General features: G+C 41.7%; 2 protein-coding genes and 1 long non-coding RNA gene across 7 annotated transcripts; 1 reads left to right on the top strand and 2 right to left on the bottom strand.

Moving 5' to 3' along the window:
• Positions 1 to 1,467: 1,467 nt before the first annotated feature.
• On the top strand, positions 1,468 to 7,639 carry LOC115007688 (endothelin-3). Of its 3 annotated transcripts, none has more exons than XM_029430631.1 (4): positions 1,468 to 1,660; positions 2,126 to 2,351; positions 4,930 to 5,072; positions 5,788 to 7,639. In XM_029430631.1, the coding sequence occupies exons 1-4, from the start codon at positions 1,597 to 1,599 to the stop codon at positions 5,859 to 5,861; spliced, it is 507 nt and encodes a 168-aa protein (XP_029286491.1). In that variant the 5' UTR covers positions 1,468 to 1,596; the 3' UTR covers positions 5,862 to 7,639. The 3 variants fall into 3 exon arrangements, with proteins under 3 accessions (XP_029286491.1, XP_029286490.1, XP_029286489.1); XM_029430630.1 differs by having other exon boundaries at positions 4,930 to 5,082; XM_029430629.1 differs by having other exon boundaries at positions 4,930 to 5,082; positions 5,785 to 7,639.
• On the bottom strand, positions 4,316 to 11,049 carry LOC115007689 (uncharacterized). Of its 2 annotated transcripts, none has more exons than XR_003832224.1 (3): positions 10,798 to 11,049; positions 4,961 to 5,070; positions 4,316 to 4,375 (listed from the first exon to the last, which is right to left on the bottom strand). It is a non-coding gene; the product is annotated as an uncharacterized LOC115007689 (long non-coding RNA). The 2 variants fall into 2 exon arrangements; XR_003832225.1 differs by having other exon boundaries at positions 4,320 to 4,379.
• Positions 11,050 to 15,183: 4,134 nt separating this feature from the next.
• On the bottom strand, positions 15,184 to 25,655 carry znf831 (zinc finger protein 831). 2 transcript variants are annotated; one of them, XM_029432346.1, is made up of 5 exons: positions 25,521 to 25,655; positions 19,798 to 24,028; positions 18,408 to 18,601; positions 17,568 to 17,588; positions 15,184 to 17,486 (listed from the first exon to the last, which is right to left on the bottom strand). In XM_029432346.1, the coding sequence occupies exons 2-5, from the start codon at positions 23,978 to 23,980 to the stop codon at positions 16,791 to 16,793; spliced, it is 5,094 nt and encodes a 1,697-aa protein (XP_029288206.1). In that variant the 5' UTR covers positions 23,981 to 24,028; positions 25,521 to 25,655; the 3' UTR covers positions 15,184 to 16,790. The 2 variants fall into 2 exon arrangements, with proteins under 2 accessions (XP_029288206.1, XP_029288205.1); XM_029432345.1 differs by having other exon boundaries at positions 15,184 to 17,588.
• Between the last annotated feature and the right edge of the window lie 1,951 nt (positions 25,656 to 27,606).

Raw genomic sequence — 27,606 nt, 5'->3', positions numbered from 1 at the left:
ATCTTACCATTATAAATACTGACTATAAAATATTTGCAAATATAATTATGAATAGATGTAATGATATATTAGAAGAAATTATAGATAAGGAACAAACGGGATGTGTGATGAGGAACAATCTTATTGGTAAGAAAAGCATTTGACTAGATTTCCAGAGAGATTCTCTGTGTACTGTAAGAAAGTTGTACACTTAATTAAAACCTTGTTGTTAAATATGATCAACCTGTCTCTATTATCTGGCTACCAGTCCTTTAAAGAAGCTGAAAAGTCTTGATCAAGGAGGGTTAATATAGTACATACTAGATGCATTTTGCGACCACTCAAAGTGCTTTAACAACAAGTCATCATTCAAATACGCTGGTGGCCGAGGCTACATGCCATCTGCTCATCAGGATGTATATACATTCACACACACATTTACACACCGTTGGCAGCAGAATAAATTTGGGGTTCAGCATTCTGCCCAAGGACAAATCAACATGTGGGTTAGGATGCCCGTCAAGTATCAAATCACAGACCTTCCAATTGACTTGTTCTATTCACCTTATATATGCTTCCTTTGGGCAATATTATCAGGAACCACTCTATAAACTTTCATTGTTATGCGGATGATACCCAATTATATCTATCAATTAAACCAAATGATACCAATAACTTAGCTAAACTTTAAGCATGCCTTAAGGACATAAAAACTTGGATGACTTGTTGATATTAAAGACAAAACTGAAGTTATTATACTTGGCCCCAAACGCCTTTGAAACGCTTTTTCTAATGACATAGAAGCTCTGGATGGCATTAACTTGGCCTCCAGCAACACTGTAAGGAATTTTGGCGTCATCTTTGATCAGGATCTGTGTTTTAACTCCCACATAAAACAAATCTCAAGGACTGCCTTCTTTCATCTACGGAACATTGCAGAAATAAGATACATCCTGTCTCAAAATGATGCAGAAAAACTAGTCCATGCATTTGTTACTTCAAGGCTGGATTACTGCAACTCATTGTTATCAGGTTGTCCCAAAAAGTTGCTTAAGACTCTTCAGTTGATCCAAAATGCAGCAGCAAGTGTATTGACTAGAACAAGGAAATGGGATCATATTACTCCTGTATTAGCTGCTCTGCACTGGCTCCTGGCTCCACTGGCTAACCCTTAGCACCAGCTTATTTTCAAGATCTCATAGTAGGCCTACCTTATAACCCAACTAGAGCAGCTCCCAAATGTGTAATTTCTGAAATTGGGCTATATAAATAAATTTGATTTGAATTTAATATGACAGGCACAACTCTTTCCTTCGCAAATTACATTCATTCTCGGTTGTAAATCTCAGCTCATCCAGGTGTATTAAACTACTCATTGGCGTTTGACCGGAAAGCTTTTATTTTGAAAGGTGCAGCAGGAAGCTTGTGTGATACTACAGGTGACTCGTCGCTGAGCTGTCAGCTCTTAATAAAGCACAGTGTGTCTGAGGGAGGCACACGCGGAGCAGCAGCAGCTCATCAGGACTAAGAGAAACGCTTTTTACCCTCCTCTTTGTACATCTTTAAATTAATTTTATTCTTACATTTGTTATTTTAATTTCTGATGTTTCATGTGTGATGGCTAATGTGTCATGCGTCGGAGTTTTGATTCTTATCGTGGTGACAGCATCCTTGGCAAACGGTGAGTAGCCTTGTAGTGTTAGACTAGTTTATTGTGAGGCTTCAATAAATACATCATTTTCACATGCACTTATTAGCCACTTTAGGATTTTTGCACATTACAAAAACATCATAAAACCAACATAAGAGTGAAATTGTTGTTCATGTAAAGATACTCATGCAAGCTGAGAGGGATGTATGACAACAGAGAAGTCATTTACACTGATGTGTAACAGAGTAGAATCCTCACAGACCTGTTTGATATCTTTACTGTTGGCATGATATTAATTAATCCATAATCAGATAACTAATTTCTAGTTGACTTGTCGACCAATCAGATCAGCAGAAATTACAGCCAGTGTTGATATGACAGTCACTGAGATTAGACTACCACTAATAATCTTAATTTATACGAAAACAGAAAAATCCGACATTTAGTAATGCTTTTTCAGGTCAAAGATATGAAAGAAAGTCTGTGATCCTGCAGGCTCATCGTGGAACAAAGATGTGAGCCAGAGGGAGGAGGTGGAAGGGAAGCTGAGCCCGCTCCTGCCCGGCGCTGGGGACCACCTTGCCGGTGAAGTGAAGCCCTGCTCTGCTTGTGACCCGCGGGTCCCCACGAGGCGTTCCAAGAGATGCACGTGTTACACTTACAAGGACAAAGAGTGTGTGTATTACTGCCACCTGGACATCATCTGGATCAACACACCAGAGTAAGTCATGCTCACTTGTTTTGTCTTCAATAGTACTGTCACGTCACTATAAAAGCATCATAGCATCATGTGCTGTTCATTCTTTACTGTATTACTCATGTGTCATGTCTGTATCACACACTTTAAGCTTCAGTATCTTATTATTAGAACATCGTAAAACTGGAAAGTTATCCTCACATTCACACTCGTATACGACAGGAGGCACACATATGTGAGTTACAGAGAAACTTTGTGTTAAAGGAATACTATATATATATATATATATATATATATATATATATATATATATATATATATATTTCTCCAGCCAGCAGTGCAGTGTGGAAATAGTTGTTAATGCAGGACTTTAGAAACACCTTGAAAATATGCAGGGTCATGCACAAACTTTTATAAGCCATTTAAAAACATGCTTTTGTGCCGATTCACTCTTTGAAAATGTGTATGCATTATACAGTCAGACCAACAGCAAACCCTGATGAGATCAAAGACGTTGTGTTTTCCGACAGTAACACATTGCAGATGAAGCTGTAAATTGGCTGTGTGCAACCTTCTAGATTTATTCCTATAGTGCCCGAGGGTTATACCATGTGGAGTGAATCAAGTTGCTGTCGCTTTGTGTCCAATGTGTTGCAGATATTGTTTGCTAATGTCTCACAGAACGTTGATAGCTCCTGCTTAGACTTAGCATTGAAATTAGTAAATTTTTCCACTTCACGTTTTTGGAAATGTACTTGTTAGCATGGAGGACGGAGGGGCCTGCGCAGTGTAGTGCTCGCTGTTAGAACAGCATGTCAAAAGGTTTCAGTAGTCAGCGACAGACTCATCTGTAACATGTAAACCATGCAGGGTGTACTGCACTGATGGATTTAGATTGTGTTACTAATGGTGCTTCTATCTATTTTCCTTATTGCTTGAGGAAAAACTGCACAATGCAAATCTTAAAAACTACGCAAGTTCTCAGAATGACATTTCATTATCTTCACATTCTTCTTAGGCCAATACGTGGTGTTAACATCCACCTCAAGGTGAAAGGTAAAGATCAAACAGAAGGGTCAGATGCAGACAGTCCTTCAGACATGGAGTTCGCCAGCAGCTGACTTTAGATGTGATTGATGCTTTGGTTAGTAGAGGAGGAATTGAAAAGGTTCATATCCTGTAAGGTGGTTTCAGGTTTGCACTCTGGAGACATGCATGGTCAGAAAATGTCTTGCCATGTCTCATCTTCTCATTTACAGTAATACAATAATTGTACTAGTAATAATAGTTTATTGTGAGGCTTCAATACATAAATAATGTTCACATACACTTAGAAGCCACTTTAGGATCACAATTAGCTTTTTTTGCATATAATAAAAACATCATAAAACCAACATCAGAGTGAAATTGTGGAAGTCTTTTGTGCAGCAGTGTTTTTGTTTAAATGTCATTTAGGCTGTAGAAGAGACAGCCCAACCTTCACTTTAATGCCATCATAAAACATGAATTATAAGTTCAACCTTTAAAGGTTCAATGTGTAAGATATGGCAGAATTTAAACTTCAAACTTTAAAACAGTGAACTAACATTATGAACAGAGTGTGAAGAGGTAACAGTGTTGACGTTATGTCAAAGACGTCTTTAATCTGTGTTGTGTTACAGAGATATCTACTGAAGTTAGTATGCTAACAGCTAGCTGCGCTCCGTCCAGCCTGTAATACCACTTTATCCTCTAGAGGTGATAGTGAGTCACTGAAGCTGCAGTCTGCCTCAGTACAGGGAGAAGTACAGCTGCTGATTCTCTTGTAAATATTACAGACATGTTCCGTGTCTGTTTTATAGTTTGTTTATTCGATTACATTCAAAGTGGCAGAAAGGAGAAAACCCCCTGCACCACCTCTCTTTGTCCTCCCAGCTGCCAGGAGGCTGTTTCTCTGTGTGTATATCTGTCTGCAGCCCCGGGAAACAGCGTAGCTTCAGTTAGCAGTTAGCTGGAGTTCAGCCACAGCACCGGGGAACTGCAGGCTGCTGGTATTCTTGCCCTGCTGACTGACTGACAGGCATTACACAGGAGTAAATGCAATACACGATATAAAGAATAAATTAGAATACAATAATATGGCAAACTACTGCAACTAAAATATAAACATTAGAGATTGTACCCTATTTCTGTGGAGCAGGTGGTTCGGAATTACACATTGAACGTTTAAAATGTTTCTTTTGATTTGATAACTTAAATTCTACTAATGTAATGACAGTTCTATAATAAATCATGTCTTTGCAAAGCTCATTATTAGTGTTGTAGACACTGTTTTTAGAGTGGTTAAATGAGGTCATCTGGTGCCGGGTTGCCGTTTGTGGTGGTGAGGTACTGGACCGCAGTATTCTGAAAGGTGTTTCTTATATTCTGTCCACATCCAAATGGTGAAGGACAAAATATTAGAAACACCTCTCAGTATAGTGCTGTCCAGTATAACACTGCCACGGGCTGAATCTGTTTCTCTGACGCACTGTGAAACATGAACATTATAAGCCTTGTAAGAAAGTAGACCTCTGCCTTGTAATGTCAGTGTAAAGTACAGGAGTTATTTTCTTTTCTTTAGGCACACTGTACCATATGGTATGTCCAATTACCAGGGATCCCTGCGGGTGCGGCGCTCTGCTGGGACTGAGCAGGGGAGCAGGGCGGCGGCCGCCCAGCGCTGTGTCTGCACACAGCACACTGACTCTGACTGCAGCAGCTTCTGTATGGACAGGTAACAAATGACACAAGCATGTTCTTTTAAAGGACTCTGAAGACAGTGAAGATGTCTTGTGAAAACATGCTTTACCATATCCATTGATAACACACAAAACGGCCTACAGGTCTCCATCAAAATCAAATCAAACATTTAATCAGCTCTAAATCATGCAACTTAACCTGCTGGTAACCTTAAGAACAATGCTTATCCTGCATTACCAGTTAAAGGACCGTGTTCCCCGACTCACCCAACTCTAATGGTATATAGACTTGCATTTATAAAACGCCTTTCTAGTCTTCTGACCACTCAAAGCGCCTTTACACTACATGTCAACAAATAATATGTACCCATTTACACACACACTCACACACCAATGGCAAAGGACTGAAAGAGACAGGGATCAAACCGCAGATCTTCCTATTAGTGGGCAACCCTCTCTACCTCCTAAAAGATGGGGACAGTCATCAGTCGTGTATTTTGACAGACTCGAAAGAATCTGAACCTTCATTTAACTTTCATGTGTTAAAACTGAGAAACAAATTCTAATTAGTTAAACTAAATTTAAACACTTGGCCACAAACGTGGCCTAAGTGATGATGATAAAATGGTAAAAAAATGTATTTGAGGAAAAAGGTTCATGATGGTCTTTTAACTATGAGTCGATAAGCTGCACCTGGTCACATGTGGCTTTAAGTGTCTCTGTGTATTTCTTCAAAGCAGGCAGAGGAGGTCACCCCGAGCAACGCCTGAAACAGACAAGAGGACAGCACCTCTGCACAGGGGGCCAATGCTGAGATGAACATACAGTAAAGTGACATGCTCACAACCTGAAAAGGTGGACATATGTTGTCTTTAAATAAGGCACCCCCTTATTTGGTGCCTTGCCATCAGACTGATGGAGGAATGATGTTGAAGCTGCTTGCACAAAAACTAAAAGGGTTACCAGCTCTCTCTGTCTGAGTCTGTTTTTCCACATGTGTTTTCATCCTGAGGATGATTTACATGGCCCACTTGTGACTAGCATGAAAGACTTTGGTGAAGCTCACACGTGTCCATGCCGTATGATGAAGGCCACCACCTCAACCCTTACTGTTAAAGTATCCCCAGACAAAGTGATCTCACAGCCATGTCTTCTCCACAGGGACTTCATTCGTCACAGTCACGGGAACAACCAGTATATTATGAATCCTTATGAATGGAGTTAGTTTAAGCAGGAATTCTTGAAAGCATCTGAGTGAATTACTTCACTTTGCTGTGAGATTGTTGGAGGTAAAGGAACTTGTATTAAACTGTAACTAAGTCTTATATGAAATGTTTTTCAAGGCTATAAATTATATTTTCGTAAAATACCTATATGTACTATAAAGGTGTATGATAAGGTGTTGTATATAGAATTATACTGTATGCTAATCAACCATCCTCCAATTAATTCCCCAACCAGCGGACCACCTGCACAGGAACGATGTTGAGAGTGACAGTTAGAGCTGGTGGTTTGTTGTAAGTCGACCATCTGGGCCTATTGACAGTTTCCACAGAAATGTGCCACCCATTATTCAGTTTCAATCTGACAAAAGAAAGACATCGCTTCCTTGATTTAATGTTTTAAATATTCGGATGCGCATCCGGCTTTATTTAAGCATATTTAAATGACCTCTTTCTCTTGCCCAAAAAGTCGCACTTGAACACACCACAACGACTGCAGCCATCATGCACGCAGTACTGCGCCTGCGTGAGTTGCAACAAGTCTCCACGCCAGCAGGCAGAGGAAGTCTGTATTCGTCATTCACACGAGGCAACCGGAAGACCTTAGACTACGTTTATACAAACAAGAAATAGTGTTTTCGTTCCATTTCATCGTGCTGATCAGTTGGTCTTCAATTGCGTCATTCCAGATGGCCATGATGCTGTAAAACATTTGTATTCAGATAAGAGAAAAAGGGCTGTGTGTGCCCTCTTGACTTAAGTTATTTGTTTGCTGATCTCACTTCCGTTTCTCTTCTCGTGCACTGATCCGCTGAAGCTGAAGTCGTGAACAGTGGTTTCTTTTGCCGACAGTTTTGGCCGCCGATTCAACACGCTGAATAGGGCGCGGACGAAAAATGCCGACAGCGCGGGACATAGGCTACTGCAAAAACAAGGCTGACAGACGCTCACTGACAGCTAGATATTAACCGACGGCCGATATCGGCTTGGTGTACCACGGCCTTACTTTGATCATAAGCTCCTTTTACATCCACACTGAGTTCATATCAGGAGACACTGAAACGACCAGCTGCAGCCAATATCTGTCAGCATACCATGCTTATTGCATTACACCGTGCTGTCAGGCAATGCTTACAATCTATCGATCGATATCATAGTATCAATACCAATCAAGGACACAAGGATAAACTATCTATTGAAACTACACTATGCATGCTGTGTGTATATTGATGTCTCCATGCCGAGTGAACTACAGTATAGGTAGTGTGCAAACACGTGACAAAACTGTGTGACCTATGCGTGCGACTCCATGTTGGTTGGATAACAAATCAACAATGGCGTCTAAAGCGAACAACAACAGCAATACAACTCCGATTTCTTCTCAGTATTGTGACTCTCTGGAGTCCTCTGCAAAGGCAAGATTCAGAGGAAAAGTCAAAATTTGCAGCCGTGACCCGTACACGCTAAAGCCGTCGGATTATATTGAGGATTTAGATTCATTACAGCCAATTGAATATCCGGATATTGTGAACTACCTTGTGCTACAAATGTCGTGGGCAACCAACGCACAAATGAAGGCATACAAGAGCTTAGATGCTTATAATGTCTTCGTTTCTGGCTGGGTTGGTAGTCTTCTTACCAAACCACTGAAAGATGACAGGGTGCTCGTCCATGCCCGTGTAAATCACTCTCAAAGAGCTTGAGATACACATTGGTGCTTTGCTTTTCGCAAGTGAAGTAGTCTCAAGAATAAGCCAAACAAATGTAAAGAAAGTGCCTAATTTACCAGTCAGCGATATGGAGAAGTAAGGTCTTACAGTGTTCGGGTATATCAAGCACAAATGTTTAACGTAAACATTGAAAACATAGCTTTAGCATGAGCTCTTACCAGATATAAAGTGGACACCACACACACACGGGTGAATTGTGCTTTTTCTTCTGTTAAATCCTCACGAGTTATGTTGTTAAACCAGTTTACGGTTTAAAAAAATTCTCGAGTGCCCGCTTTTCCCACAAGTGGTTGTAATGACATCAGAAATGTTGGAGTAATGATGATAAATGAAATGTGAATAAAACAAATCGGTAATCTTTATGGTTGTTCTTGTTATTCACTGAGGACCGTCCTGGGAACATGCCTGACTCTGTCCTGGATCAAATTTAATCAAGATGAGCTTTCTTGAGCTTTTCCATTATCTTTTCAACTTTTAATAACTCTTGGTAAGTGTGTTGCTTTTGAAGGTTTGATTAAAGTGTGACTGTTTGTTGCCAGAGAAAAGCACTATGGTACAAACACAGATGCAGCGCCCTCTTGTTTTCCGCTAGAGAAACAATGTCTATCATGACAACGTGTGTCTATACCAAAAGCCTTCCCTAGAAAAACTCACATTACTGCACGTTCTTAAACATACACAATCTTAAAAGAACTTAGAAACATATATTATAACTGACATGTTGGCAATGTTAGGCACATTAGGAAATTGTGTCTGACTCCTTTATGAAATGAGCTGCATGTGAAGTGAACAATACAAAATGTCACATCTGGATTGTCTGTGACAGAAGACCCGAGCGTCCACCCCTATTGATGTCTGGTTGTAGGCTGGGGGAGCCGAGAACTCAGGCAAAGTCTCCACTGCTTTTGTAACATAACTTTCCATTTGGGACTTTTCCACCTGGAAGTTGGGAAAGTTTTTACTGAATGTTCAAAAATAAAAGAAACAAAGGACAAGACTTGTTTAAGGCGGACATGATTAAATTATAAATCCACGTCCAACATGTGTCATGACTATTTCTGTATTTGGTGGTCACAACATGACATAAAACATTTACTGTATATAAGTTTCCATCCATGACAGTCCTGGGTCTCAAACTCGGAAAATGGATAGCAACAAAGAATAGAACAGGTACAAAGGATTGTGGCTCATATGGTTGGATGGAACAAAATGTGTTTGGCCATAAACAAAACTGATATCGAAAAATGTGCACATAAATACATTTAATTTAGACAGATTCCTGCTTTTGATTTCTTGAGTCAAGAGTTAGAGCAGTGCTATTCAACTTCATTAGCAAGTGGGACGAATAGGAAAATCACTCGGGGTTTGTGGGCCACACAATACTTTGTCAATGAATCACTACAAATAACTTACTTACAGTAGTGTTAATAGTTACTAATACATGAAATGAACTAGTCACGTGCATCCCCTTTTCCCACTTTAATTGTATCACCATAATTCATAGCAGAAAGCAACCAGTTCAAACACAAAGGTAGGAAAGCTATGGCTACAAGGCTTGACACAAAAGTGCAAAATGTTGCATCTTTAAAATCAAGGAGACATGAGTTTGTTTCCCAACAGGTTCATGTCCACTAATGTAGAAAAAAAAGATAAATATTATAAAACAGTATTCACCACATTACCAGTAAGTAGCCCTGTTTATAATATCCTCAACACTTACAAGCATACATAAGGTGCTTTGAAAACAAGTCCATATCCATAAAATGAAATACTAAATGCAAATAGAACATAGTAAAACAGTAGCATCAGACTCACAATAACATACATACGTTGGATACATTTTTACAATATAACAGTAAGTAGGCTTGTTTGAATCATAAAGCAGATGTGTCTTTGCATTTACACTAAGAATGCATCACATCAGGTGATGTATTCCTATAGAACTACAAACATATCAGACTTGTCATGTTGAGCCTGTTTGAGTCAGTGAGAGAAATTACACTTTTGGGGTTTTTTTATATTCAGAACTCAGTTTTCACATTGAACAGGTGCTCTTTTATTAAATTATATGTATCTTGTTTATGTGCACGTTTCCGTGTTTACTGAGTTACTTTGCGCGTTCACATTCTCTCCTCTGCTTCGCGGGGCTCAGTCAGTCAGACACAGCGGAGGAGAGGAGAGAACTAAAACAAAGCAGGGCTGCTATCGTGGCTCTCTTGTTCTGTGCAAAAGCGACCAAAAGCCACTTGACTACGTTAAATGATGCTAACGGTCCCTGTACTTTCCTTCTCCGTTCCTGAGCCCACGGGACATCTGGCAGAAAACGAGCCGTGACTTGACTTGTAGTGCCGCTTCATCACGGAAATACATTCGTTGCACGATGAACACACCAGATTTTTACTTGTTGGCAAAGTAAATAAATATTTGTCCGTCCATTCGCTCCGGAAGTGACGATTTTCAGAATCAACTCTAGGTTTCTTTGGCTTGAAGAGAGACATCTTGAAGCGTGTTGTTAGCGTGCCGAGCTAAAGTAAGGAAGTGCCTTTCTCTGACCCGCCAACCCAGTGTGCAGCTGAGCTTGACTGAGCCGATGGAAGGTGCGGACAGAGTGCGTTTTTTCCGGACGCCACTGCAGCTCGGAGTGAAATGGGAACACCTTGATTGTAAACCACTTGATTACTAAAAATGTCAGCTCAAAATGGTCTGCAAACCATATTGCGTCATCGAAAGAGCCATGTATGGAATACGTTCCCGACCCCTGCTTTAAGGCTTGCTCGCCTAGTAGTGTGTCACTCACCTGCTAGCCTCCTCTGCAGCTCACCTGACTCTCCCTGCTGCAAACAATTAAGACTAGTTGGTATTTAAGCCTCCTCTGGCCTCCACTTCACTGCCAGATTGTACTCCGCATCATGCAAGTCTGTCCAGCGCGCTTCCCTGAACAGATCTCTCATTGCCGACCCTGCCTGCCCCTGACCTGCCTGCTTTGCCTGTTTCCTGACCCGGACCAGATTCCTTCAACCTGCCTTGCCTGTTTCCTGACCCTCTGCCCGCCCCGACTTGCCCCTTGCCTGCTACCTATTGGTTTGGCTACAACCTGCTCCTGACTACCAATAAAAGTCATTACCAATTATCCTTGGTTTCCTGTGTGCTGCACTTGGGTCCACCATCGACTTGTTGTGACACAATTTAAGGGTATTAAAATGTGATGAATGGATTTGTCATGCATGGCAGTGTTTTAAATTGATCTAAATTATGTTTCAAACAGAAGCAAGAGCTAGATGATAGATAAATACCTTTTTTTGTCTTCATATATGGTTTGTGTTAGCTGAGCAACAGATAAACAAAGCTCCTCAAATCAGAATTATTTCTGGTCATCTGTTACTTTTATATTTAAGATGAATCAAAAGAGAAATGTGTGCGGTAACACTCGTAGTAACAACTCCGTCACCTACAAAATGACATTTCCATACAGCAATTACGATCTGCGGGAAACTTAATGAAACCCGTATAATTGTCGCAGTTTAAAACACGTGTTTAACATTGTCAATTCAAACAAACAATTAAAAAAACTAAACTAAACTGCATGGTTAAGATCAATAAAATATTATGGTATATTTTGTAGAGCGGTTCGTCCACTAATGGAAAGATCAGCTGTTGGATCCCCAGCTCCTCCAGTATGCATGTCCAAGATACTGAACCCCAAATTGCTCCCAAAGTCACAGCCATCTCTGTGTGTGTGAATGAGCATTAGATTAGAGCAGTGTTACTCATTGCACGGCTCGCCAAGCTTTAATTGGTGGCTCGCATGGCCGTGGGCTAAATAAAGGGCTGATAGATATGATTATGGAGTCAGTACAGATATTTCATAACAACACTAAAAACAAGCATAACCCATTAAAACACTGAAAGTGTCTACTTTATTAGCCTACAAATAATAGATAATAATAATAACAATTGATAAAAGATGCAAATATAGACAGAAACAAGATATTTAAACTTGCTCAGTGGAACACTGACTCACTGCGGAATTACCAGTTTTGGCGGTCTATCAGCGCTACAATGGCGAATGTGCTCTTGGACGGGTAGATACATGGTGGGCTAGTATAGAAATAAATTAACTTAAGCTCATTAAAAATATGTTATAAGCATGCTTATGAATATGGACATTTGCTAAAAAAATAATTTATATCGCTAAATTTGAACATTTTAATTGGAGGATACTACGACCAACCTGGCACTTCATACTCGCGTTAGCTTGGCTCCGGTCGACTCGTTTCACCATTACATGCTAGTTAGCATGTGTTTCTACAGACATAAAATGGATCGATTTCTTATTAAAAAGTTGCACACTAGTTGGACAGAAACAAAGTGTGACAAACGAGGGAAATTAGGATTTGTCTTTGGAGCATCAAACCACAGCGGAATCGAGAGGAAGATGCTGGAGATGTGGTTTGTGGACAGACAACAGCTGCTCCCGTTAAAAAAAGAAAGGTACGAGCCATACAAGACGAGCAAAGGAAAATACAAGACAAGTGGACAGAGGAGTTTTTATTTGTCCTCCACGAGTCGAACCCTTCGTGCTTAATGTGCAAACAGACCCGCTCTGGTTTCAAGAGAAGTCATTTGGAGCCGCATTTCTAGACGACGCATCCAAAATTCAACGAAATTTACGCACCTGGAAGAGAAATTAGTAAAAATAAATAAAAATAGAGGACCATTCTTCTTCTCTTTCTGGACATCAAAGGCTCAAACACAGGACAACTAATTCAGCTGAACGATTATCTGAGGCATCTTTTGAGATCGCATGGATTTTGACTCGGGCAAAAAAATCTTCTCAGACTCAAAAATTGTGAAACACTGTTTTTTGGCTTCAGCAGAAATATTGTTTGCAGAGTTTGACAACATCATCCCAGTATTAAGATAATCCTGCTTTTATTGAATGCATTGGTTGGCTGCATTGCATATTGTATGTTCTGGGTGGGATGACAGATTAATAAGCAGACGTGCTTTTTATGACTGGATGTAGCTTTTCATACTTTGCGGTAAAAGTGACTCTCCTATTGACTTTGTCCTATCAATGTGGCTCTCACGTAAAACATTGTGAAGACCACTGGATTAGAGGATGAGCAGTTTGGCAGCCCTGCTATCAGTGTATACAGGACTGTCTCAGAAAATTAGAATATTGTGATAAAGTTCTTTATTTTCTGTAATGCAATTAAAAAAACAAAAATGTCATACATTCTGGATTCATTACAAATCAACTGAAATATTGCAAGCCTTTTATTATTTTAATATTGCTGATTATGGCATACAGCTTAAGAAAACTCAAATATCCTATCTCTAAATATTAGAATATCATGAAAAAGTATACTAGTAGGGTGTTCAACGAATCACTTGAATCGTCTAATTAACTCGAAACACCTGCAAGGGTTTCCTGAGCCTTGAAAAACACTCAGCTTGGTTCAGTAAACTAAATCACAAGTATGGGGAAGACTGCTGATCTGACTGCTGTCCAGAGGACCATCATTGACACCCTCCATCAGGAGGGTAAGACACAAAAAGAAATGTCTCAAAGAGCAAGCTGTTCACAGAGTGCAGTTTCAAAGCACATCCACAAAAAGTCTGTTGGAAGGGGGAAATGTGGCAGGAAACGCTGCACAACCAAGAGAGATTACCGCAGCCTTAACAGCATTGTGAAGAAGAGTCGCTTCCAGAATTTGGGGGAGCTTCAAAGACAGTGGACTGAAGCTGGAGTCCAGGTATCAAAAGCCACTGTTCACAGACGGGCTACAATAGCCGTATTCCCATGGTCAAGCCACTTCTGAACTCAAGACAACGGAAGAAGCGTCTGACTTGGGCTATGGAAAAGAAGCACTGGACAGTTGCAGAGTGGTCCAAAGTCCTCTTTTCAGACGAAAGCAAGTTTTGTATTTCATTTGGAAGTCAAGGCGCCAGAGTCTGGAGAAAGGCTGGAGAGGAGCAAAATCCAAGTTGCTTGAAATCCAGTGTGAAGTTCCCACAGTCAGCGATGGTTTGGGGAGCCATGTCAGCTGCTGGTGTTGGTCCACTGTGTTTCATCAAGCCCAGAGTAAATGCAGCTGTGTACCAAGAGATTTTAGAGCACTACATGCTTCCGTCTGCTGAAAAGCTCTATGGAGATGAGGAATTCATTTTCCAGCATGATCTGGCACCTGCCCACAGTGCCAAAACCACCAGTAACTGGTGTACTGACCATGGCATTACTGTCCTCGATTGGCCTGCCAATTCCCCTGACCTGAACCCCATAGAGAATATGTGGGGTATTGTGAAGAAGAAGCTGAAAGACACCAGACCCAACAATGCTAATGAGCTAAAGGCCGCTATTGAAGCATCCTGGGCATCCATAACACCTCAGCAATGCCACAGGCTGATTGCCTCCATGCCACGCCGCATTGATGCAGTAATCCGTGCAAAAGGATTCCCAACCAAGTACTGAGTGCATTAATGGACATTTTCAAATGTTTGATTTTGTTTTGCTGTTATAAATCTTTTTTTTTTACTTGGTCTGAGGAACTATTCTAATTTTTTGAGATAGGATTTTTGAGTTTTCTTAAGCTGTAAACCATAATCAGCAATATTAAAATAATAAAAGGCTTGCAATATTTCAGTTGATTTGTAATGAATCCAGAATGCATGACATTTTTGTTTTTTTAATTGCATTACAGAAAATAAAGAACTTTATCACAATATTCTAATTTTCTGAGACAGTCCTGTAAGTGTGTTTAAATGTGTAAATGTTGGCATGTATTGTAAAGGCTCTTCGAGTGGTCAGAAGACTGGGAAGGCACTGGATATATACAAGTCCATTTGCCATTCACCATTACTTTGGTTTGTTACGTTTTTGAAGTTCAAAAAGTCACAATTGACTTTGGTTTAACACGGGACGCTTGGTGAAAGACCCGTGTTGGTTTGACTAATTTATCCACCCGTCCTCCCTATGTGGACTTTGATTAGAAACTTATTTGTTATATGTCAAAAATATACGTAATCCAGAAAGAAATCTGTTTTTCTCGAAAAATTATTGACAATGCAGATTTGTTATATGGGAACGTAATTTTAACCCTTATCTACTCCAGGACTACGGCAGCATCTATCTGCCACTTTAGACCAAATCAGAGGTTTGACTGAAGAACAGACTCACACAAAGAGAGCAGGGGAAACAGTTTAATTACCTCTCCGGCTGTTGAGATAGTTGAAAACACAAAGTGATGTGCAATAAATTAAAGATGAATTCATTTGTTTTTCAGTTATTCTTACTTATGCAATCTGTACCAAGAATATAAAATTAGAAAATGAAAAAAAACAAATAGTCATACTTAACATAATAATAAATCTGCTTGCACTCCTGTACACATACACCTGTGAAGAAAACGTTTTATGACCACTAATGGGCTGAGGATTGACAAGCACGTCAGCGTGAGCTGTGGCTGTGGTATTATGTACAAAAATGTTCACATGCACCCATTTCCTGTTGTCATGAGTGCAGGTGCCTAATCATATCAGCTGACTCATCACAAAACACAGAATGGGACAGGCTAATCCAATGCCTGCTTCACCGGGGAGATCTGACTGGCAGCAGAGATCTACTTAATGGTATTTGTCTGCAGGATGTTTACATGAGTCACACACACAGGTGTTGTCTGGGAAGGTTGCAGAGTGATACAGAGTGCACTTTATGAGAGAGAGAGAGAGAGTGTGTGTGGGAAGGTAGACAGACATGTTTGTGTAAGCGTGTGTGAGCAGTTCTTAGGGGCAGAAGTAATCTCATTGGTTGGATTAAACAGCAGAAACAGACACAATCTGTCTGCTCATGAAGCCAAGTAAAAAAGAAACACTCGCTGCCGACACAAGTAACCACAGTAGCCCTGCTGTTTTCCACTTACTACAAATGATCAGCCACCTATTTATTTTATCATTAGATAACGGACAATGAGCACAGGGCAGAAAGGTCTCTGTTGAATAGCTAAGTAACAAAGCTAGCTGGCTAAACAAAAACAGGTCATTGCCATTCACTCTTTTATATTCATTCAATCATTCATATATTCAGTTCCAAGCAAGCGTGTGAGCTTGTTGTAGGCATTGCAGGCTTTTATAATGATGCGGGCAGAATAGGAATGGCGGCAAAACCTCCAGTTATTCCAAAGTGGGAGCATCCACTCATTAATCCCAGATGGTTGCCCACATTGCTAGCTTTGTAGTTACACCAGGAAAGTAAGCCTAAATTATTCATAATAAAAATAAACTAAACTAGTGAAAGCAGATACAAACAGTGTATTGCTCCTTTTTATTTACCGTAATGGTCCTCATTAGTCTTAATATTGGATTGTATTGTGTTGTAACTGCCTGTGACGGGGGCTTTGTTTTATGATTTATGATTTCTCTGGCTCGTTTTGACATGTGGGACGTGTCACAGCTGACATTCCTGACAGTCAGACTTGGAATTACATCTAGGAGGCCGACACAAGCAGTTTTACTGCATACTTCTAATTACACCTGGTAGTACCTACAAACTTGTACCTACATGCAAAGTTGTCCATTGACCTTTCAATGTATTATTCTTCATAAAAAATATGTACCCTAATAGTCAATGACAAGTAATCTTTTATTCATATTTGGACTTATTTTGAGTTCACATATGTGGTTCTTTGCTCTTCCCACAAATTGTACTCAGCCATTGATATTACTTCTGCCTCTGAAAAATGTATATATGTAGAAGATAAAACTCAAAATGGCATATGTGTATTGTTCCTATTAAAGCTCGATGATAAGCTTTCCTTCATCGTCACTACTGCTGGTGTCCTCTGTGTAGTCCTGGCAGCTCTGCACAGGCCTCACTCCACTGACTGTCACACACTCGGCCAGCTGGTAGCCATGAAGCTGGCCACACAAGAAAACAGAGTGGTATCTGTTGGTAATGTCAGCTCCCCCAGGGTTACTGCTCTGCCCCATGTAGTCACTTGGTGCCTTATCCTTGGTGTCGTGATAATCATCAGGTTGTGGGTATGTAAACGGTTCTGATGGCGACACAGGATTAGCATTCAGCACATTGTTGTTTGACGCTTGGGTTTCCCCTGTTAGTGCTGCAGCACAAGAAGAGTGTTGACTGTGCTGCGTGGAGGCTGATGTGCCACTATTACCTGCAGCAGCATGTCCTGGCTCAACACAGCTGATGCTGCTCGGCTTTTGGACCTTGTGTGAAAATGTTCGTGTTTGCTGAGGGCTGGAGTGAATTGGTGAAAAAGCATTTGGTGTTTCTGTTAATATGACCGGTGCTTTGATACTTGCATTAGATTCACATAAGATCTGTGTTTGTTGGTTAGGAATGCTGCTGCCTTCCCAGTGTTGTTGGGAGAAATAGAAGTTGTTCATTTCCAACAGGGGCTGTGGAGAATTGGAAAGACTCGTCTGACTGCTGCTGGCAGAAGAGGTCCTGTTATTTGACTTGCTCTGTGGAGGGTATTCAGACATTCCTGAGTGTGTCTGGGAAAGATGCTGCTCAGATAGCTGGGAATGTTTAAAGGAACCCACCTTTACCTCTCTGTCTTCTGCCTGTTCAAAAGAGAAGAATATTACCATCATACGATCATTGTGCTCCCTTCATTGAACCTTCTCATTAGCTTCTTGCAATACCACAAAGCTCTAAAATACTTCTGTAAGTGCTGTCAGCTGTCTTCTTCTGCTTTTGGTATGATGGATTGCTGATGTTTTAAACTTTGGCAAAATGCTCATAAAGCCATAATTTATATCTGCCTTGCCACCGTGTGAGGTTCTGTAAAATACATTTCTGGTTAGTATATCTGTTGTGTTGTGTAAATCTTTTAAACCACATTCTTCTCTGTTCGTCATCTTGGGGATCATAGATTTATTGTGCTGCAAATTCTGGTGTGGGTGTCTCTCTTTTATTTTGGTAAATATCTTTAAAAAATGAAAAACAATTCTGTAACAACCCATTCCGCCTGAAACCTGCTTCCACATGATCCCCGGATCAGAATAGTCTGAATCTGTGTGGGATTTGTGGAAAGTTTTAAAGGAGTTCAAGGATAATTAAAACAATAACAAAGTATTTATAAAGAATGCTGGATGGGAACAAATCATGTACACTTGGAGTTTTCTGTGCCATTTGACTTTTGCCTGTGTGTAGTTTAGAGAGGATTTATGTTCAGTGTATGTATACATGGTAGGGGGTTGGTGTGTTAAATAATCACAAAGGCACCATAGAGAGGATCTGAGTTTACTTCTTGTGTCTGGGCTGTACACTCATTTAAATGATACCCATGTGTGGATTGTAAACCCTGAAACAGTGAGAATAAAAGAATAGTATAATAAACATGCATCCAGTGAACAGTGAATAAATGCATTCAATCTCACCTCGGGCTTCGTCATGCCTGGTGAACTTGTGTATGTGCAGTTATAGTCGGCCTCATCTGTCTTCATTCCTCCGTTCTTATCTTCTCTTCGGCCCTCCAGGCAGCCCCTCCGGTCTGTGCTGTGTGCCTGCCCAGGGCTCTCTCCATGGCCCAGTGTCAGCAGCTGTTGCTGGGCTGCACAGTACTCCACCAGCCCTATGGGAATGTAAAACCCTTAATGTAGAAACTATGGCTGGTGGTTACTTTAACTTTTGGATAAAAGCGCAACAAAATAAAATACGATACTTGACCATGGCCTTTTGTTTATCCTGTGCTCACCAGAATGCTTTTAACTTTGTTATTGTCTGTAATCCCAAACTCCTTCAATAAAGAGTGGCTGGTGTTGTGTGCAGTGACGGGGTAGAATCACACTGTCAAGATCAGAGCCACATGGGCTGTCAGTTTTGACCATGATTTCAAATCACCATGGAGAGATTTTTTAGCAATCATCATTTAATATTTTTTTCTATAATTAGAATTCCTGAATTCCTGCATTTCGTTTCTCAAATGACAAAAAGTCCTCCTCAGAAACAGTATTTTTTTGTGATTCTGCAGGAAACAGAGTTCAGAGAAGGCCTGCATTCTTCAAACCAGTGATCATACAGTGCCATCTTGTGGTTAAAACTGGTTTCTGTTAGTAAAAGTTAGTAAAAGCAAATCCAATGCAGTCTGTACATCAGTTTTAGATCAGTCACATTAAAATTGTGTCGTCTCTGTACTGCAGGACGTGGGACTGGACCCTACACAATGACGATGAGTTAAAGAGCATCTCAGGTTCTTTTGAGGATGTTCACATTCACACCAGAACACTTATTGTAGTCCTTTTACACATAAATGTATTGAACAATTGAGGATGAACTATTAAATCATATTTCTTTTTAGCAAATCTTTGGAGGATGTACAATTTCTCTCAAATAAATACATGTATATACTTTAGGAAGATGCATCATGCCACACATGTCATGAAAATATTTTAGCTAGTTTTTGACAGATATTTTGTGTAATACCATGGGACCTGTTTAAAGGCTAAAACAACCACACACCGTAGACAGTGATGCTTTCGGGGCCCCTGGGTTCAGCTGGCAGACTTAGTAAGTCAAGTCCTTTTAGCCTCAAAAGCCATGGTTGCTGTGACGATACTGAATGTTTAGGGTCATTACATTGTCCCCAGAATCTGGGGACGATATTCAAACAAGACCTGAACTGTGGCTGGACCCTTAAAGTCAGCTATTCACCCTCATCGTTTAATTTTAAATCCAATGTGCTGGACTTCAAAGGCAAATCAATGACAAATTCACACACTGCAGATCATATACAATATGAATATTTCATATAATAATTGTTATATATACCTGCAGTAGGGCTCTGAATAATTGTAAGCACAGCTGGGATGTCTTTGGGTCCTTCTACCTGGATGCTAGAAGACACTGAAATAAACTGAGCGAGTGGTTTTTCAGAGTGGGTTGAACTGATTCCATCCAGTGATTCACTTTCCTGTGAAGGGGCAGAATGGTCTGAAGGTCCCTCCCTGTCACATCCCATGTTTGCATGTTTAGATGAATTCAGAGCCTCTGATAATGTCCATTCCACTGGATTACTGCAGTAGACGGATGCTTGTGGCTTCAACTGTCTTGACACTTTGTATTTATTGATGGAAAAAGAAGAAAGTGACCCAAAGAGTTCATCAGCACATGCAGCACCGGAGGCCTGACCAAGCCCAGCCTGCAGAGGGGGGTGGGTCTCTCCACTATCTAACCTGCTGCTTTTATATGCACAGGCTTCCCCCATAGCTTTCATTGGGCCTACATTACATGCTTGATTTTTAAGTTTGTGTTGGCTTTGTGTTGAGATCCGTCCACCTCGGCTGACCCTTTCGTGCTCTTCAGCACAACAGTTCAGAGAAAGGGGATGTTCACATTTGAGTGAAGCAGCAGTTGACATGACATCGCCCGTAGAGCACTGAGTCACAGTGACCGTGTTTACATGGCTGTATTTGTGTGGGCGTAGCGACAAGCCTAGCGCTTCAGGAGGTGTAGATTCAGCTGAGAGTGTAGTGGAGTTTCTGCGTTCAGTCAGGTGGAGCTTTGGCTCTGCCTTCCCAAATTGTACAGGCAGTGGAGGTTTTGTACTCTCCATGTTAAGTGTGAGTAAAGACTCACTTTGGTCCAACTCCTGTCGATGTCCTGGCTGTTGATGGTCCCTTCCATTATTGCTACGTCGCATGTTGACAGAGGTGACTTCATGGGCTGCTGCTTCCACATCACGTCTCTGTGAGAGGGCGCTAACTGACTGCTTCTTGATTTGGGGTTCAATGAGAGCCAGCTGCTCATCAGATATGATCTGGAGGCATATCTGGAGGTCTGCTGTGTGAACATGAAACACGTTCTGAGGATCTGGCTGTATCTGGTCAAAAGGTACAATGTGACTGTGACAAGGAACGACTGGGCTGTTTGAGCTGGCGTATGCACTGTTTACAGGGCTCCTCTGATCTGATGCTGGTGAGAGTTGTGTGTGTGATAGAGGGGGGGTAGGGTTAGGTTGACTTTGAGAGAAAGCTGTAATGGCAGCAGCAGACGACTGATTGTTTGCTGTGTTTCTGGTAGGTGTAGCAAAGAAGTTTGAAAGCACAGGTGCAACAGGTCGGGGTACCTGCTTAGGCGCTGCGCCCCCTGCTGATTTTGAGGGCTGTATTGAAGTGCTGCATAATCCTGCCTGATCATTGTGTCGGCAGGTTGTGGTTATTGTGGTTGATGAAAATTGCCTGTGCACTACAGCTAGACTAATTGTTGCATTTGGATTGAGTCTTGATGTTTCAGCCTGACAAAGGGTTGTGGCTGTGGAAGGTAATGGGAGCTGGTCTTGTGTGGACCTGAGAGCATTTGTCTTTTTGATATCACAAGTCTGCATCAATGGTGAGGTGACGGGATAATCACCTTTCCTCTCAGAAGTTTTGACCGAGGGTGAGGTTTGCTCAGTGTGAGAGGGTGACAGAGCAGAGGTGAAAGTGCAGCCATCGATTCCTGTCATTTTATACACATCATGCACTGAGGGATTTGAACCAGCTTCAGCAGCATTAGGTAACTTGAGCTGGTACTTTGGCAGGAAGCTGGCCTTGGCAGTGGAGGGTGGGGAAGTGGCTGGCGAGGTGCTAACAGATGGTGTATTTGCATTGATAATGCATGTTGGAATCAGAGCTGCTTTGAGCGGAGTATGTCTTTGATTGTTTTGAATGTTGACATAACTGAGATTTGTATCCTGCTGAGGCGCACTACCAGTGACGGAGGCAAGGGTCGGTGTGTTAGGGTCGGTTTCCATCTCCAGAGGGCTAATTATATTCTCATCAGTTTTCAGTTTTTTCCTGTCTGAGGGAATATGGGCTCCACAGAGCTGCAAGGTGGAGTCACAATGTTTTTCTACATCAATCATTCTCCCTGCTTCTGCTCTGCTCATCCTTTCTGTTTGGTTGTTAACCAATGATCCAATTGAAGATACTGGCAGTAATGACAAAGACAGGTTTCTCCAAAATGGGGTCTTGAGAGAGCTGCATGATGTTTGAAGCTGGCTAGTTTTTATATTGACATCATCAGCAGAGACAAGGGATAGTTTGGCAGGAGAGCAGCCTGGGTGGCACACTGTTGCACTGCTGCTTGTGAAGTGTATTGTTGAGGCTGTTATTGTTACTGTCTCATTTTGAACAGCTGACAACCTTTTTGGCAGGCCCTGATCAACCTCATGCTCTGGGTTTGTGGAACATTTCCTGCCTTTGATAACGTTGTCATCACCACCTTTCTCAGCACTGTAGAGCTTCTTAAATGTCCCTCCTCCGTACATGTACCACTTGTTGTAGGCAAACTTCTGTGTTTTTTTCCTCCGGAACTTTCTGATGCTTGGCTCTCCACAAATGTTGCCGCCATCCCCATCGCAGCTGAGACTGCCGGTGCACGCCTCCTCCACAGATGAATTTGTGAAGAGACAGTCTGTTGCGTGGTTGCCATCTACGGCTGTCTGCCGGACCAGTGGGCGGTGGGTGGATGAAGACTTGATTGCAAAACCTGTTGGATTGATCTGGCCAGAGCTTTCCCTCTGGACACGTCTTACATAATCACTATGATAGGAGGAGGTTGGGCTGCTAATGTCAGGCTGCAGGAGGGCAACACTGAAAGGGAGGGAGTTGCTGCGGGTTAGCGGGGCATGTTCCACGGTGTTGGATAGCTGCATGGGCACAGAGATGGAGAAGTCAGGCTTCCTGTTTCTCTGTAACCCAACATTTGGAGGCTTACTGATCCTCATATCAAAGTGAAAGGAGTCCTTGTATGTGTACGGCATGGGGAGGTCAATGCTACCCTGCTTTGACAGAACTGTCTTCCGCGGCCTTACATTCTCTAGCTGTTTGTCCTCAACAACTGCTGTATTTTCTGAAATCAGTTTTGATATGCGCTCCTCCAGTGTCTTCTGCTCACTTGCAGTGTATTTGGGTTCCTGTCCACCTTGGCCTGGTCCTGAAGGTATTTGTATGCCGGTAGTTTCTTCAAGATACTCCTTAGTGGATTCGGAGAGGGAATCCATACTGTGGTCAGGTAGAAGGCTGCCGGGGCTCAGATAGTGGTCACTGCTCTCACTGAAGCCTGAGTCTGTGCTCTCATGGCTCTGCGATTTACCTCTGGATACAGAGCTCTCCCACTGCTTGGAGAACAGAGTGGCTTCTTGTCTCTGAAGGAGAAGATGTCGACTGGCAGTCAGCGAAGGTTTGTCATTTTCCACCCGCTGTTTTTCTATTGTTACATTTGCACTTTCATTTGCTTCTGTCTTCTGACCTGCAGGGGTCAAGGCGTTCTGTTCACCGACAGAACCTTGCATATTTACAGAGAAGACCTTTGCAGTACTAGCTGGACTGGTGGTCTCAGCAGGTAGTTTGGCATCCTTTTCCATGCTGCCCAACTCCTCACTGCGCTCATCCAGAGACAAGCTGGAGGTACAAGTCTCTCTGGAGCCAGACATGCTGTCTAGGCTGCTCAGGCTGCTCAGGCTGCTCAGGCTGCTCTGCTCTGATTCAGACGAGAGGCGGGCATGAGCTTGAGTACGCTTATGTTTGTAGAGGTTGCTCTGAGTCTTAAAAGAAACTCCACAAGTGGTGCAGGGGTAAGGCCGCTCCCCGGTGTGGCAGCGGAGATGCTTCTCCAGCACACTGGGCTTCATGCAATCCCGTCCACAGTGAGGACACACATGTTTTCCTGCCGACTTGGGTCTGGCTGCAGGAGCAGCAGCTGCCAAACTAAATCCTGGCTGAGCCTGCAGTCCTCCAGCAATATGGAGAGTCAGAAAGGGAAGCGTCTCCTTGGAGTAAAGAGGCGGAATGGCCAGATGGAGTGTGGCTGGCTCCTGTGCAGCTGCAGGAGGCTGCGCTGGTAGAGCATGCACTGTTTGGATGTAAACAGCCGTCAGTGGGGCCTGAAGGTCCATCCTTTTCTCTGTCTGTGCTGCGACAGGGCTGATGTGCACTTGAGCACTTGGCAATCCTGGCTTGCCAGTCTCCATGGTAACCCTGCTGCTGTCGTGATGTACCAGTGCCAGGTCTGTAATTACCTGTAAGATAAGAACAGTTTACATTAGACCTCTGCTTTGCCTCAGATCAAACATGGCATTTATTTTAGCAGAGATGTTTCTAGGTCTTGCTCTTAAAGAAGAAAATGAGGCTTGATTCGTAGAGAATATTTTGCTATTGCACCATTGGAACAGAAGAAAGGATAGCAGTTAATGATGACAGATATGCAGCACCCTTTAGGACAGATGGCTAATATAGCAATTCATCCAGTCTGGATTTTGGATGGTGATACAATCCAAGCAGACATGGTTTGCAATGATGTCCACCATTCTACAGCACCAGAATACAAATACATCTATATCTGAATTATATTCTTGTTATGATGACCAATAATACCCACGTTACAGAGCGCATAGAAATGTAGAGGCATTTCAATCTCTGCTATGTCATTTCAAGAGCAGGTGGGGCAGGAACACAACTCTTAAAATGTGTGTTGTATGCAGGCAGTGGTAAATATATGAGATACAAACATGAATAGATATGTATATATACAGTAGAGAGACAGGGAACCATGTAGGAGAGTGACTCACATCAGGAGAGGGAAGATGGAGTGAGGTCAAATATTCATAGAGTACATCAGATGCTTTTATCTCCCAAATGAAATGTGTCTACTGACATTAGTGGTTGCCTCGGTCACCAGTCTGCACCATTTAAATGACATACCCTTGATGTTCACAGCAGCATGTGGTGTCTCCTGACAGATTATGAGCATGTGTCATATTTGTACAGCAGTCTAATCAAAGAGTAAAGCCACCTCCGTAGAAAGATAAGGAACTTAATATTAGCTCATTTCATTTCATGTTGCTGTGATGCTGCTTCTACATGTATGGTGGTTTTGGATAATTCACCCACAGAGGTGCAGTTGGCATGGAGCACATGCTTCTCTAGTTGTGCAGAATGAGCACGCCCACATAAGATACTTTCTGTGGAGCTGTGAACTGAGAAAAGTTTGTCTCTATTCATGGTCGAGTTAGAACACGAAGCAATGTGTGAGTGTATTTTAATTTTCATACATAATTTACTTGTGAATTTAGATCTACGTTCTTACTGTAATGTGTTTCACTTCCCTTCAGCTATGTAAATATGTCATATTGTTAAACATGCTGCAAGTCCATAAACACATACAACTGTGGTGTACATATATACACATACAAACACACACCGGAGGGATGTTTTATACTACAAGCACTTGTAGTCAGTTTGAAATTATGTACAAGTGTGTCCTCGTGGAACGGGTTTAAAGAGGCTAAACTCTACTGAAAATAAGGTTCTACTTGTTATAAGAACAAGCTTCAGCAAAGATGTGACATAGCATCAACATGTAAACAAAAAGCAGGACTCTAGATGTGTCTAATTTCTTGTTTCGAGGGAATGTTTGAAAACAGGAAACATCTGATGCTGTGTAGAAAAACACTACAAGAACACAGAACACAACAAAAAACTGTGAAAAACAATCACACAGAATTCACTTACCTTTGTACTTTTCACTTCAATCAGCAACAAACATCCAACTTAGAAAGTATTGTAACTGTACGGTCCCATCCTCAGTGTACCTGCTCATTGCAATCTGTTCTGTCATCCAGGCCGTGTGTTCCTCTTCAACCCGATTGTCTCACACAGCTCTTTCACGTCAACTGCTTCTTGTTGAGGAAGCGGAACAAATGCAAATGAGAGAGAAGATGCACTATGAAAGTGGTGAGGCAGAGAGGAGGAGAGTGAGGGAAGGAGAAGGGCTGGCTGGCTGGGTGGGTGTGTGGCTGTCAAACAAAGACTTCCGGAGGACAAGTTGAAAACATAGATTACATAGTGTGATCAGCAGGAAGGCCCTGAGAACGGATGGAAGGATTTAAAGCTAAAACAAAGTGTTGTGCAGAAGTGAAAGCAACTGCTTTGCAGAGGAGGTGCAGTTACAGAGGCGAGCCCACGTGACTGACTGACTGACTTTACCGTCAACAGTTTGAGGCAGAATCTGACTTCTAGCTCACTTATATACTTGCTCCCCCACCTACCTACTTCCTCCCACACATTGTATTTCATACACCCACAAAGACAAGGGTGCAGCAAAGCTAATGTCGATGTGGCGGCTTTGCTGCACGTGCACTCTCACACTCTCAGGCAGAGAACAAATGGATGAGTTGTGAGCTGCTGGAGTGAATTTCCCACCTCCAGCCACAGTCATAATGTCTCATTTCTTTATTTTAAAAACACAATACAGGTTGTATTGCCCTGTTAAGATAAGGATTCTGAAACATCTTGAGGATGTTTATTAGATTAAACCAGTAAACAAAATGTGCACACAACCACCTTTTGTTATTCATTGTCAACCGACGGATCATTGCTATGTTTATAGTTCATGGCGGCATAAAAAGACAAATGCAAAACACACACACTCCCACTTTTTGTCCATTCCACCTAATGGCCAATGTCAGTGCGAGTGATACAGTGGACAGCATGAAAGTTGATCCACTGTTAATACAATATTATTGACTATAGCTGCTTTAAGTTGATTTATATATATTTTAGAAAATGTTAATACTTAAAAACATTTTTATATTAATATTCAATAGCTCTGATGTAGGTGATGTTTGAGTCAGTATGTCATCATGTGGGATCGACTGAAATTATTAGATGACATCTGCTGAACAAATACAAATCATTTTTATATAATTTCACTGCTACAGACTCTAGCTGGTCTCCAAGGCAACTGCAGGCTGGTCCACTGAGAGCATGCTTTGTGTTGACATGATAACAAGACACCTCCTACCGCGCATGTTTTCTACCCCCTTACACAGCTCAGTCCTAGGTTCAGGCATGTTTGCATGTTTTTACAGACTGAGCCAGATTAAATACTTTTCCATCACAGTATGTGTATAGTCTATACGCAAGTCTTCTCCCAGACAGACAGGCAGCAGGCGACGGTGTAATGTATTTGATTATATTTTGGCCATGTTACTCAGGTTACTAGGATACAGGGTTGAGACCAGTTTTACAGCTGATGGTCAGCAGTGACAAGAGACCAAGAAAATATCTCCTGCTCCTTCTCCGGGTCTCCCAGCTGCCAGACCTCTGCCTTGTTAAAAGAACTTAATTGTTTTGTTGCAGTTATTTATCCATGAGTCAGACACATGTTGAGTTATAGATACCACTGATGTTGACATGATCCCAGTAGTCACAAATACATCTACACAAAATGCTCTAAAAGCTCATGTCATCATACTACAACTAAAGTACATCTTCAATCATTTGAGACAAACAGTTACTGGCCTTTCACTGTCAAATTATACTTATACGAGGTCTTTCAAGTCATGGCCCGAGATCAAAGGTATACCCAGGGCGGTAAATATCCAGTTTACTTCATTGTTCTGTTGCTAAACTTTGCATATGAAATGACAAATGTATCAATTGAATAGGCCCATCTCTCTAACAGGCAAAGCTACCAGCATCCATCTGCATGTATTACACTCCATTTCTGTCTTTTTTGCCTGCTTTGTAGTGATGAGCTACATTGCAGGATGTGGCAACTGAGAGACTGTGTGGGTGGCTGCTGGATTGCTGGAGG

Source organism: Cottoperca gobio, chromosome 5 (assembly GCF_900634415.1).
Source record: "Cottoperca gobio chromosome 5, fCotGob3.1, whole genome shotgun sequence".
Taxonomy (NCBI): Eukaryota; Metazoa; Chordata; class Actinopteri; order Perciformes; family Bovichtidae; genus Cottoperca; species Cottoperca gobio.
The sequence above is the reverse complement of the archived record's forward strand: the minus strand, read 5'-3'. Positions and strand labels throughout refer to the sequence as shown.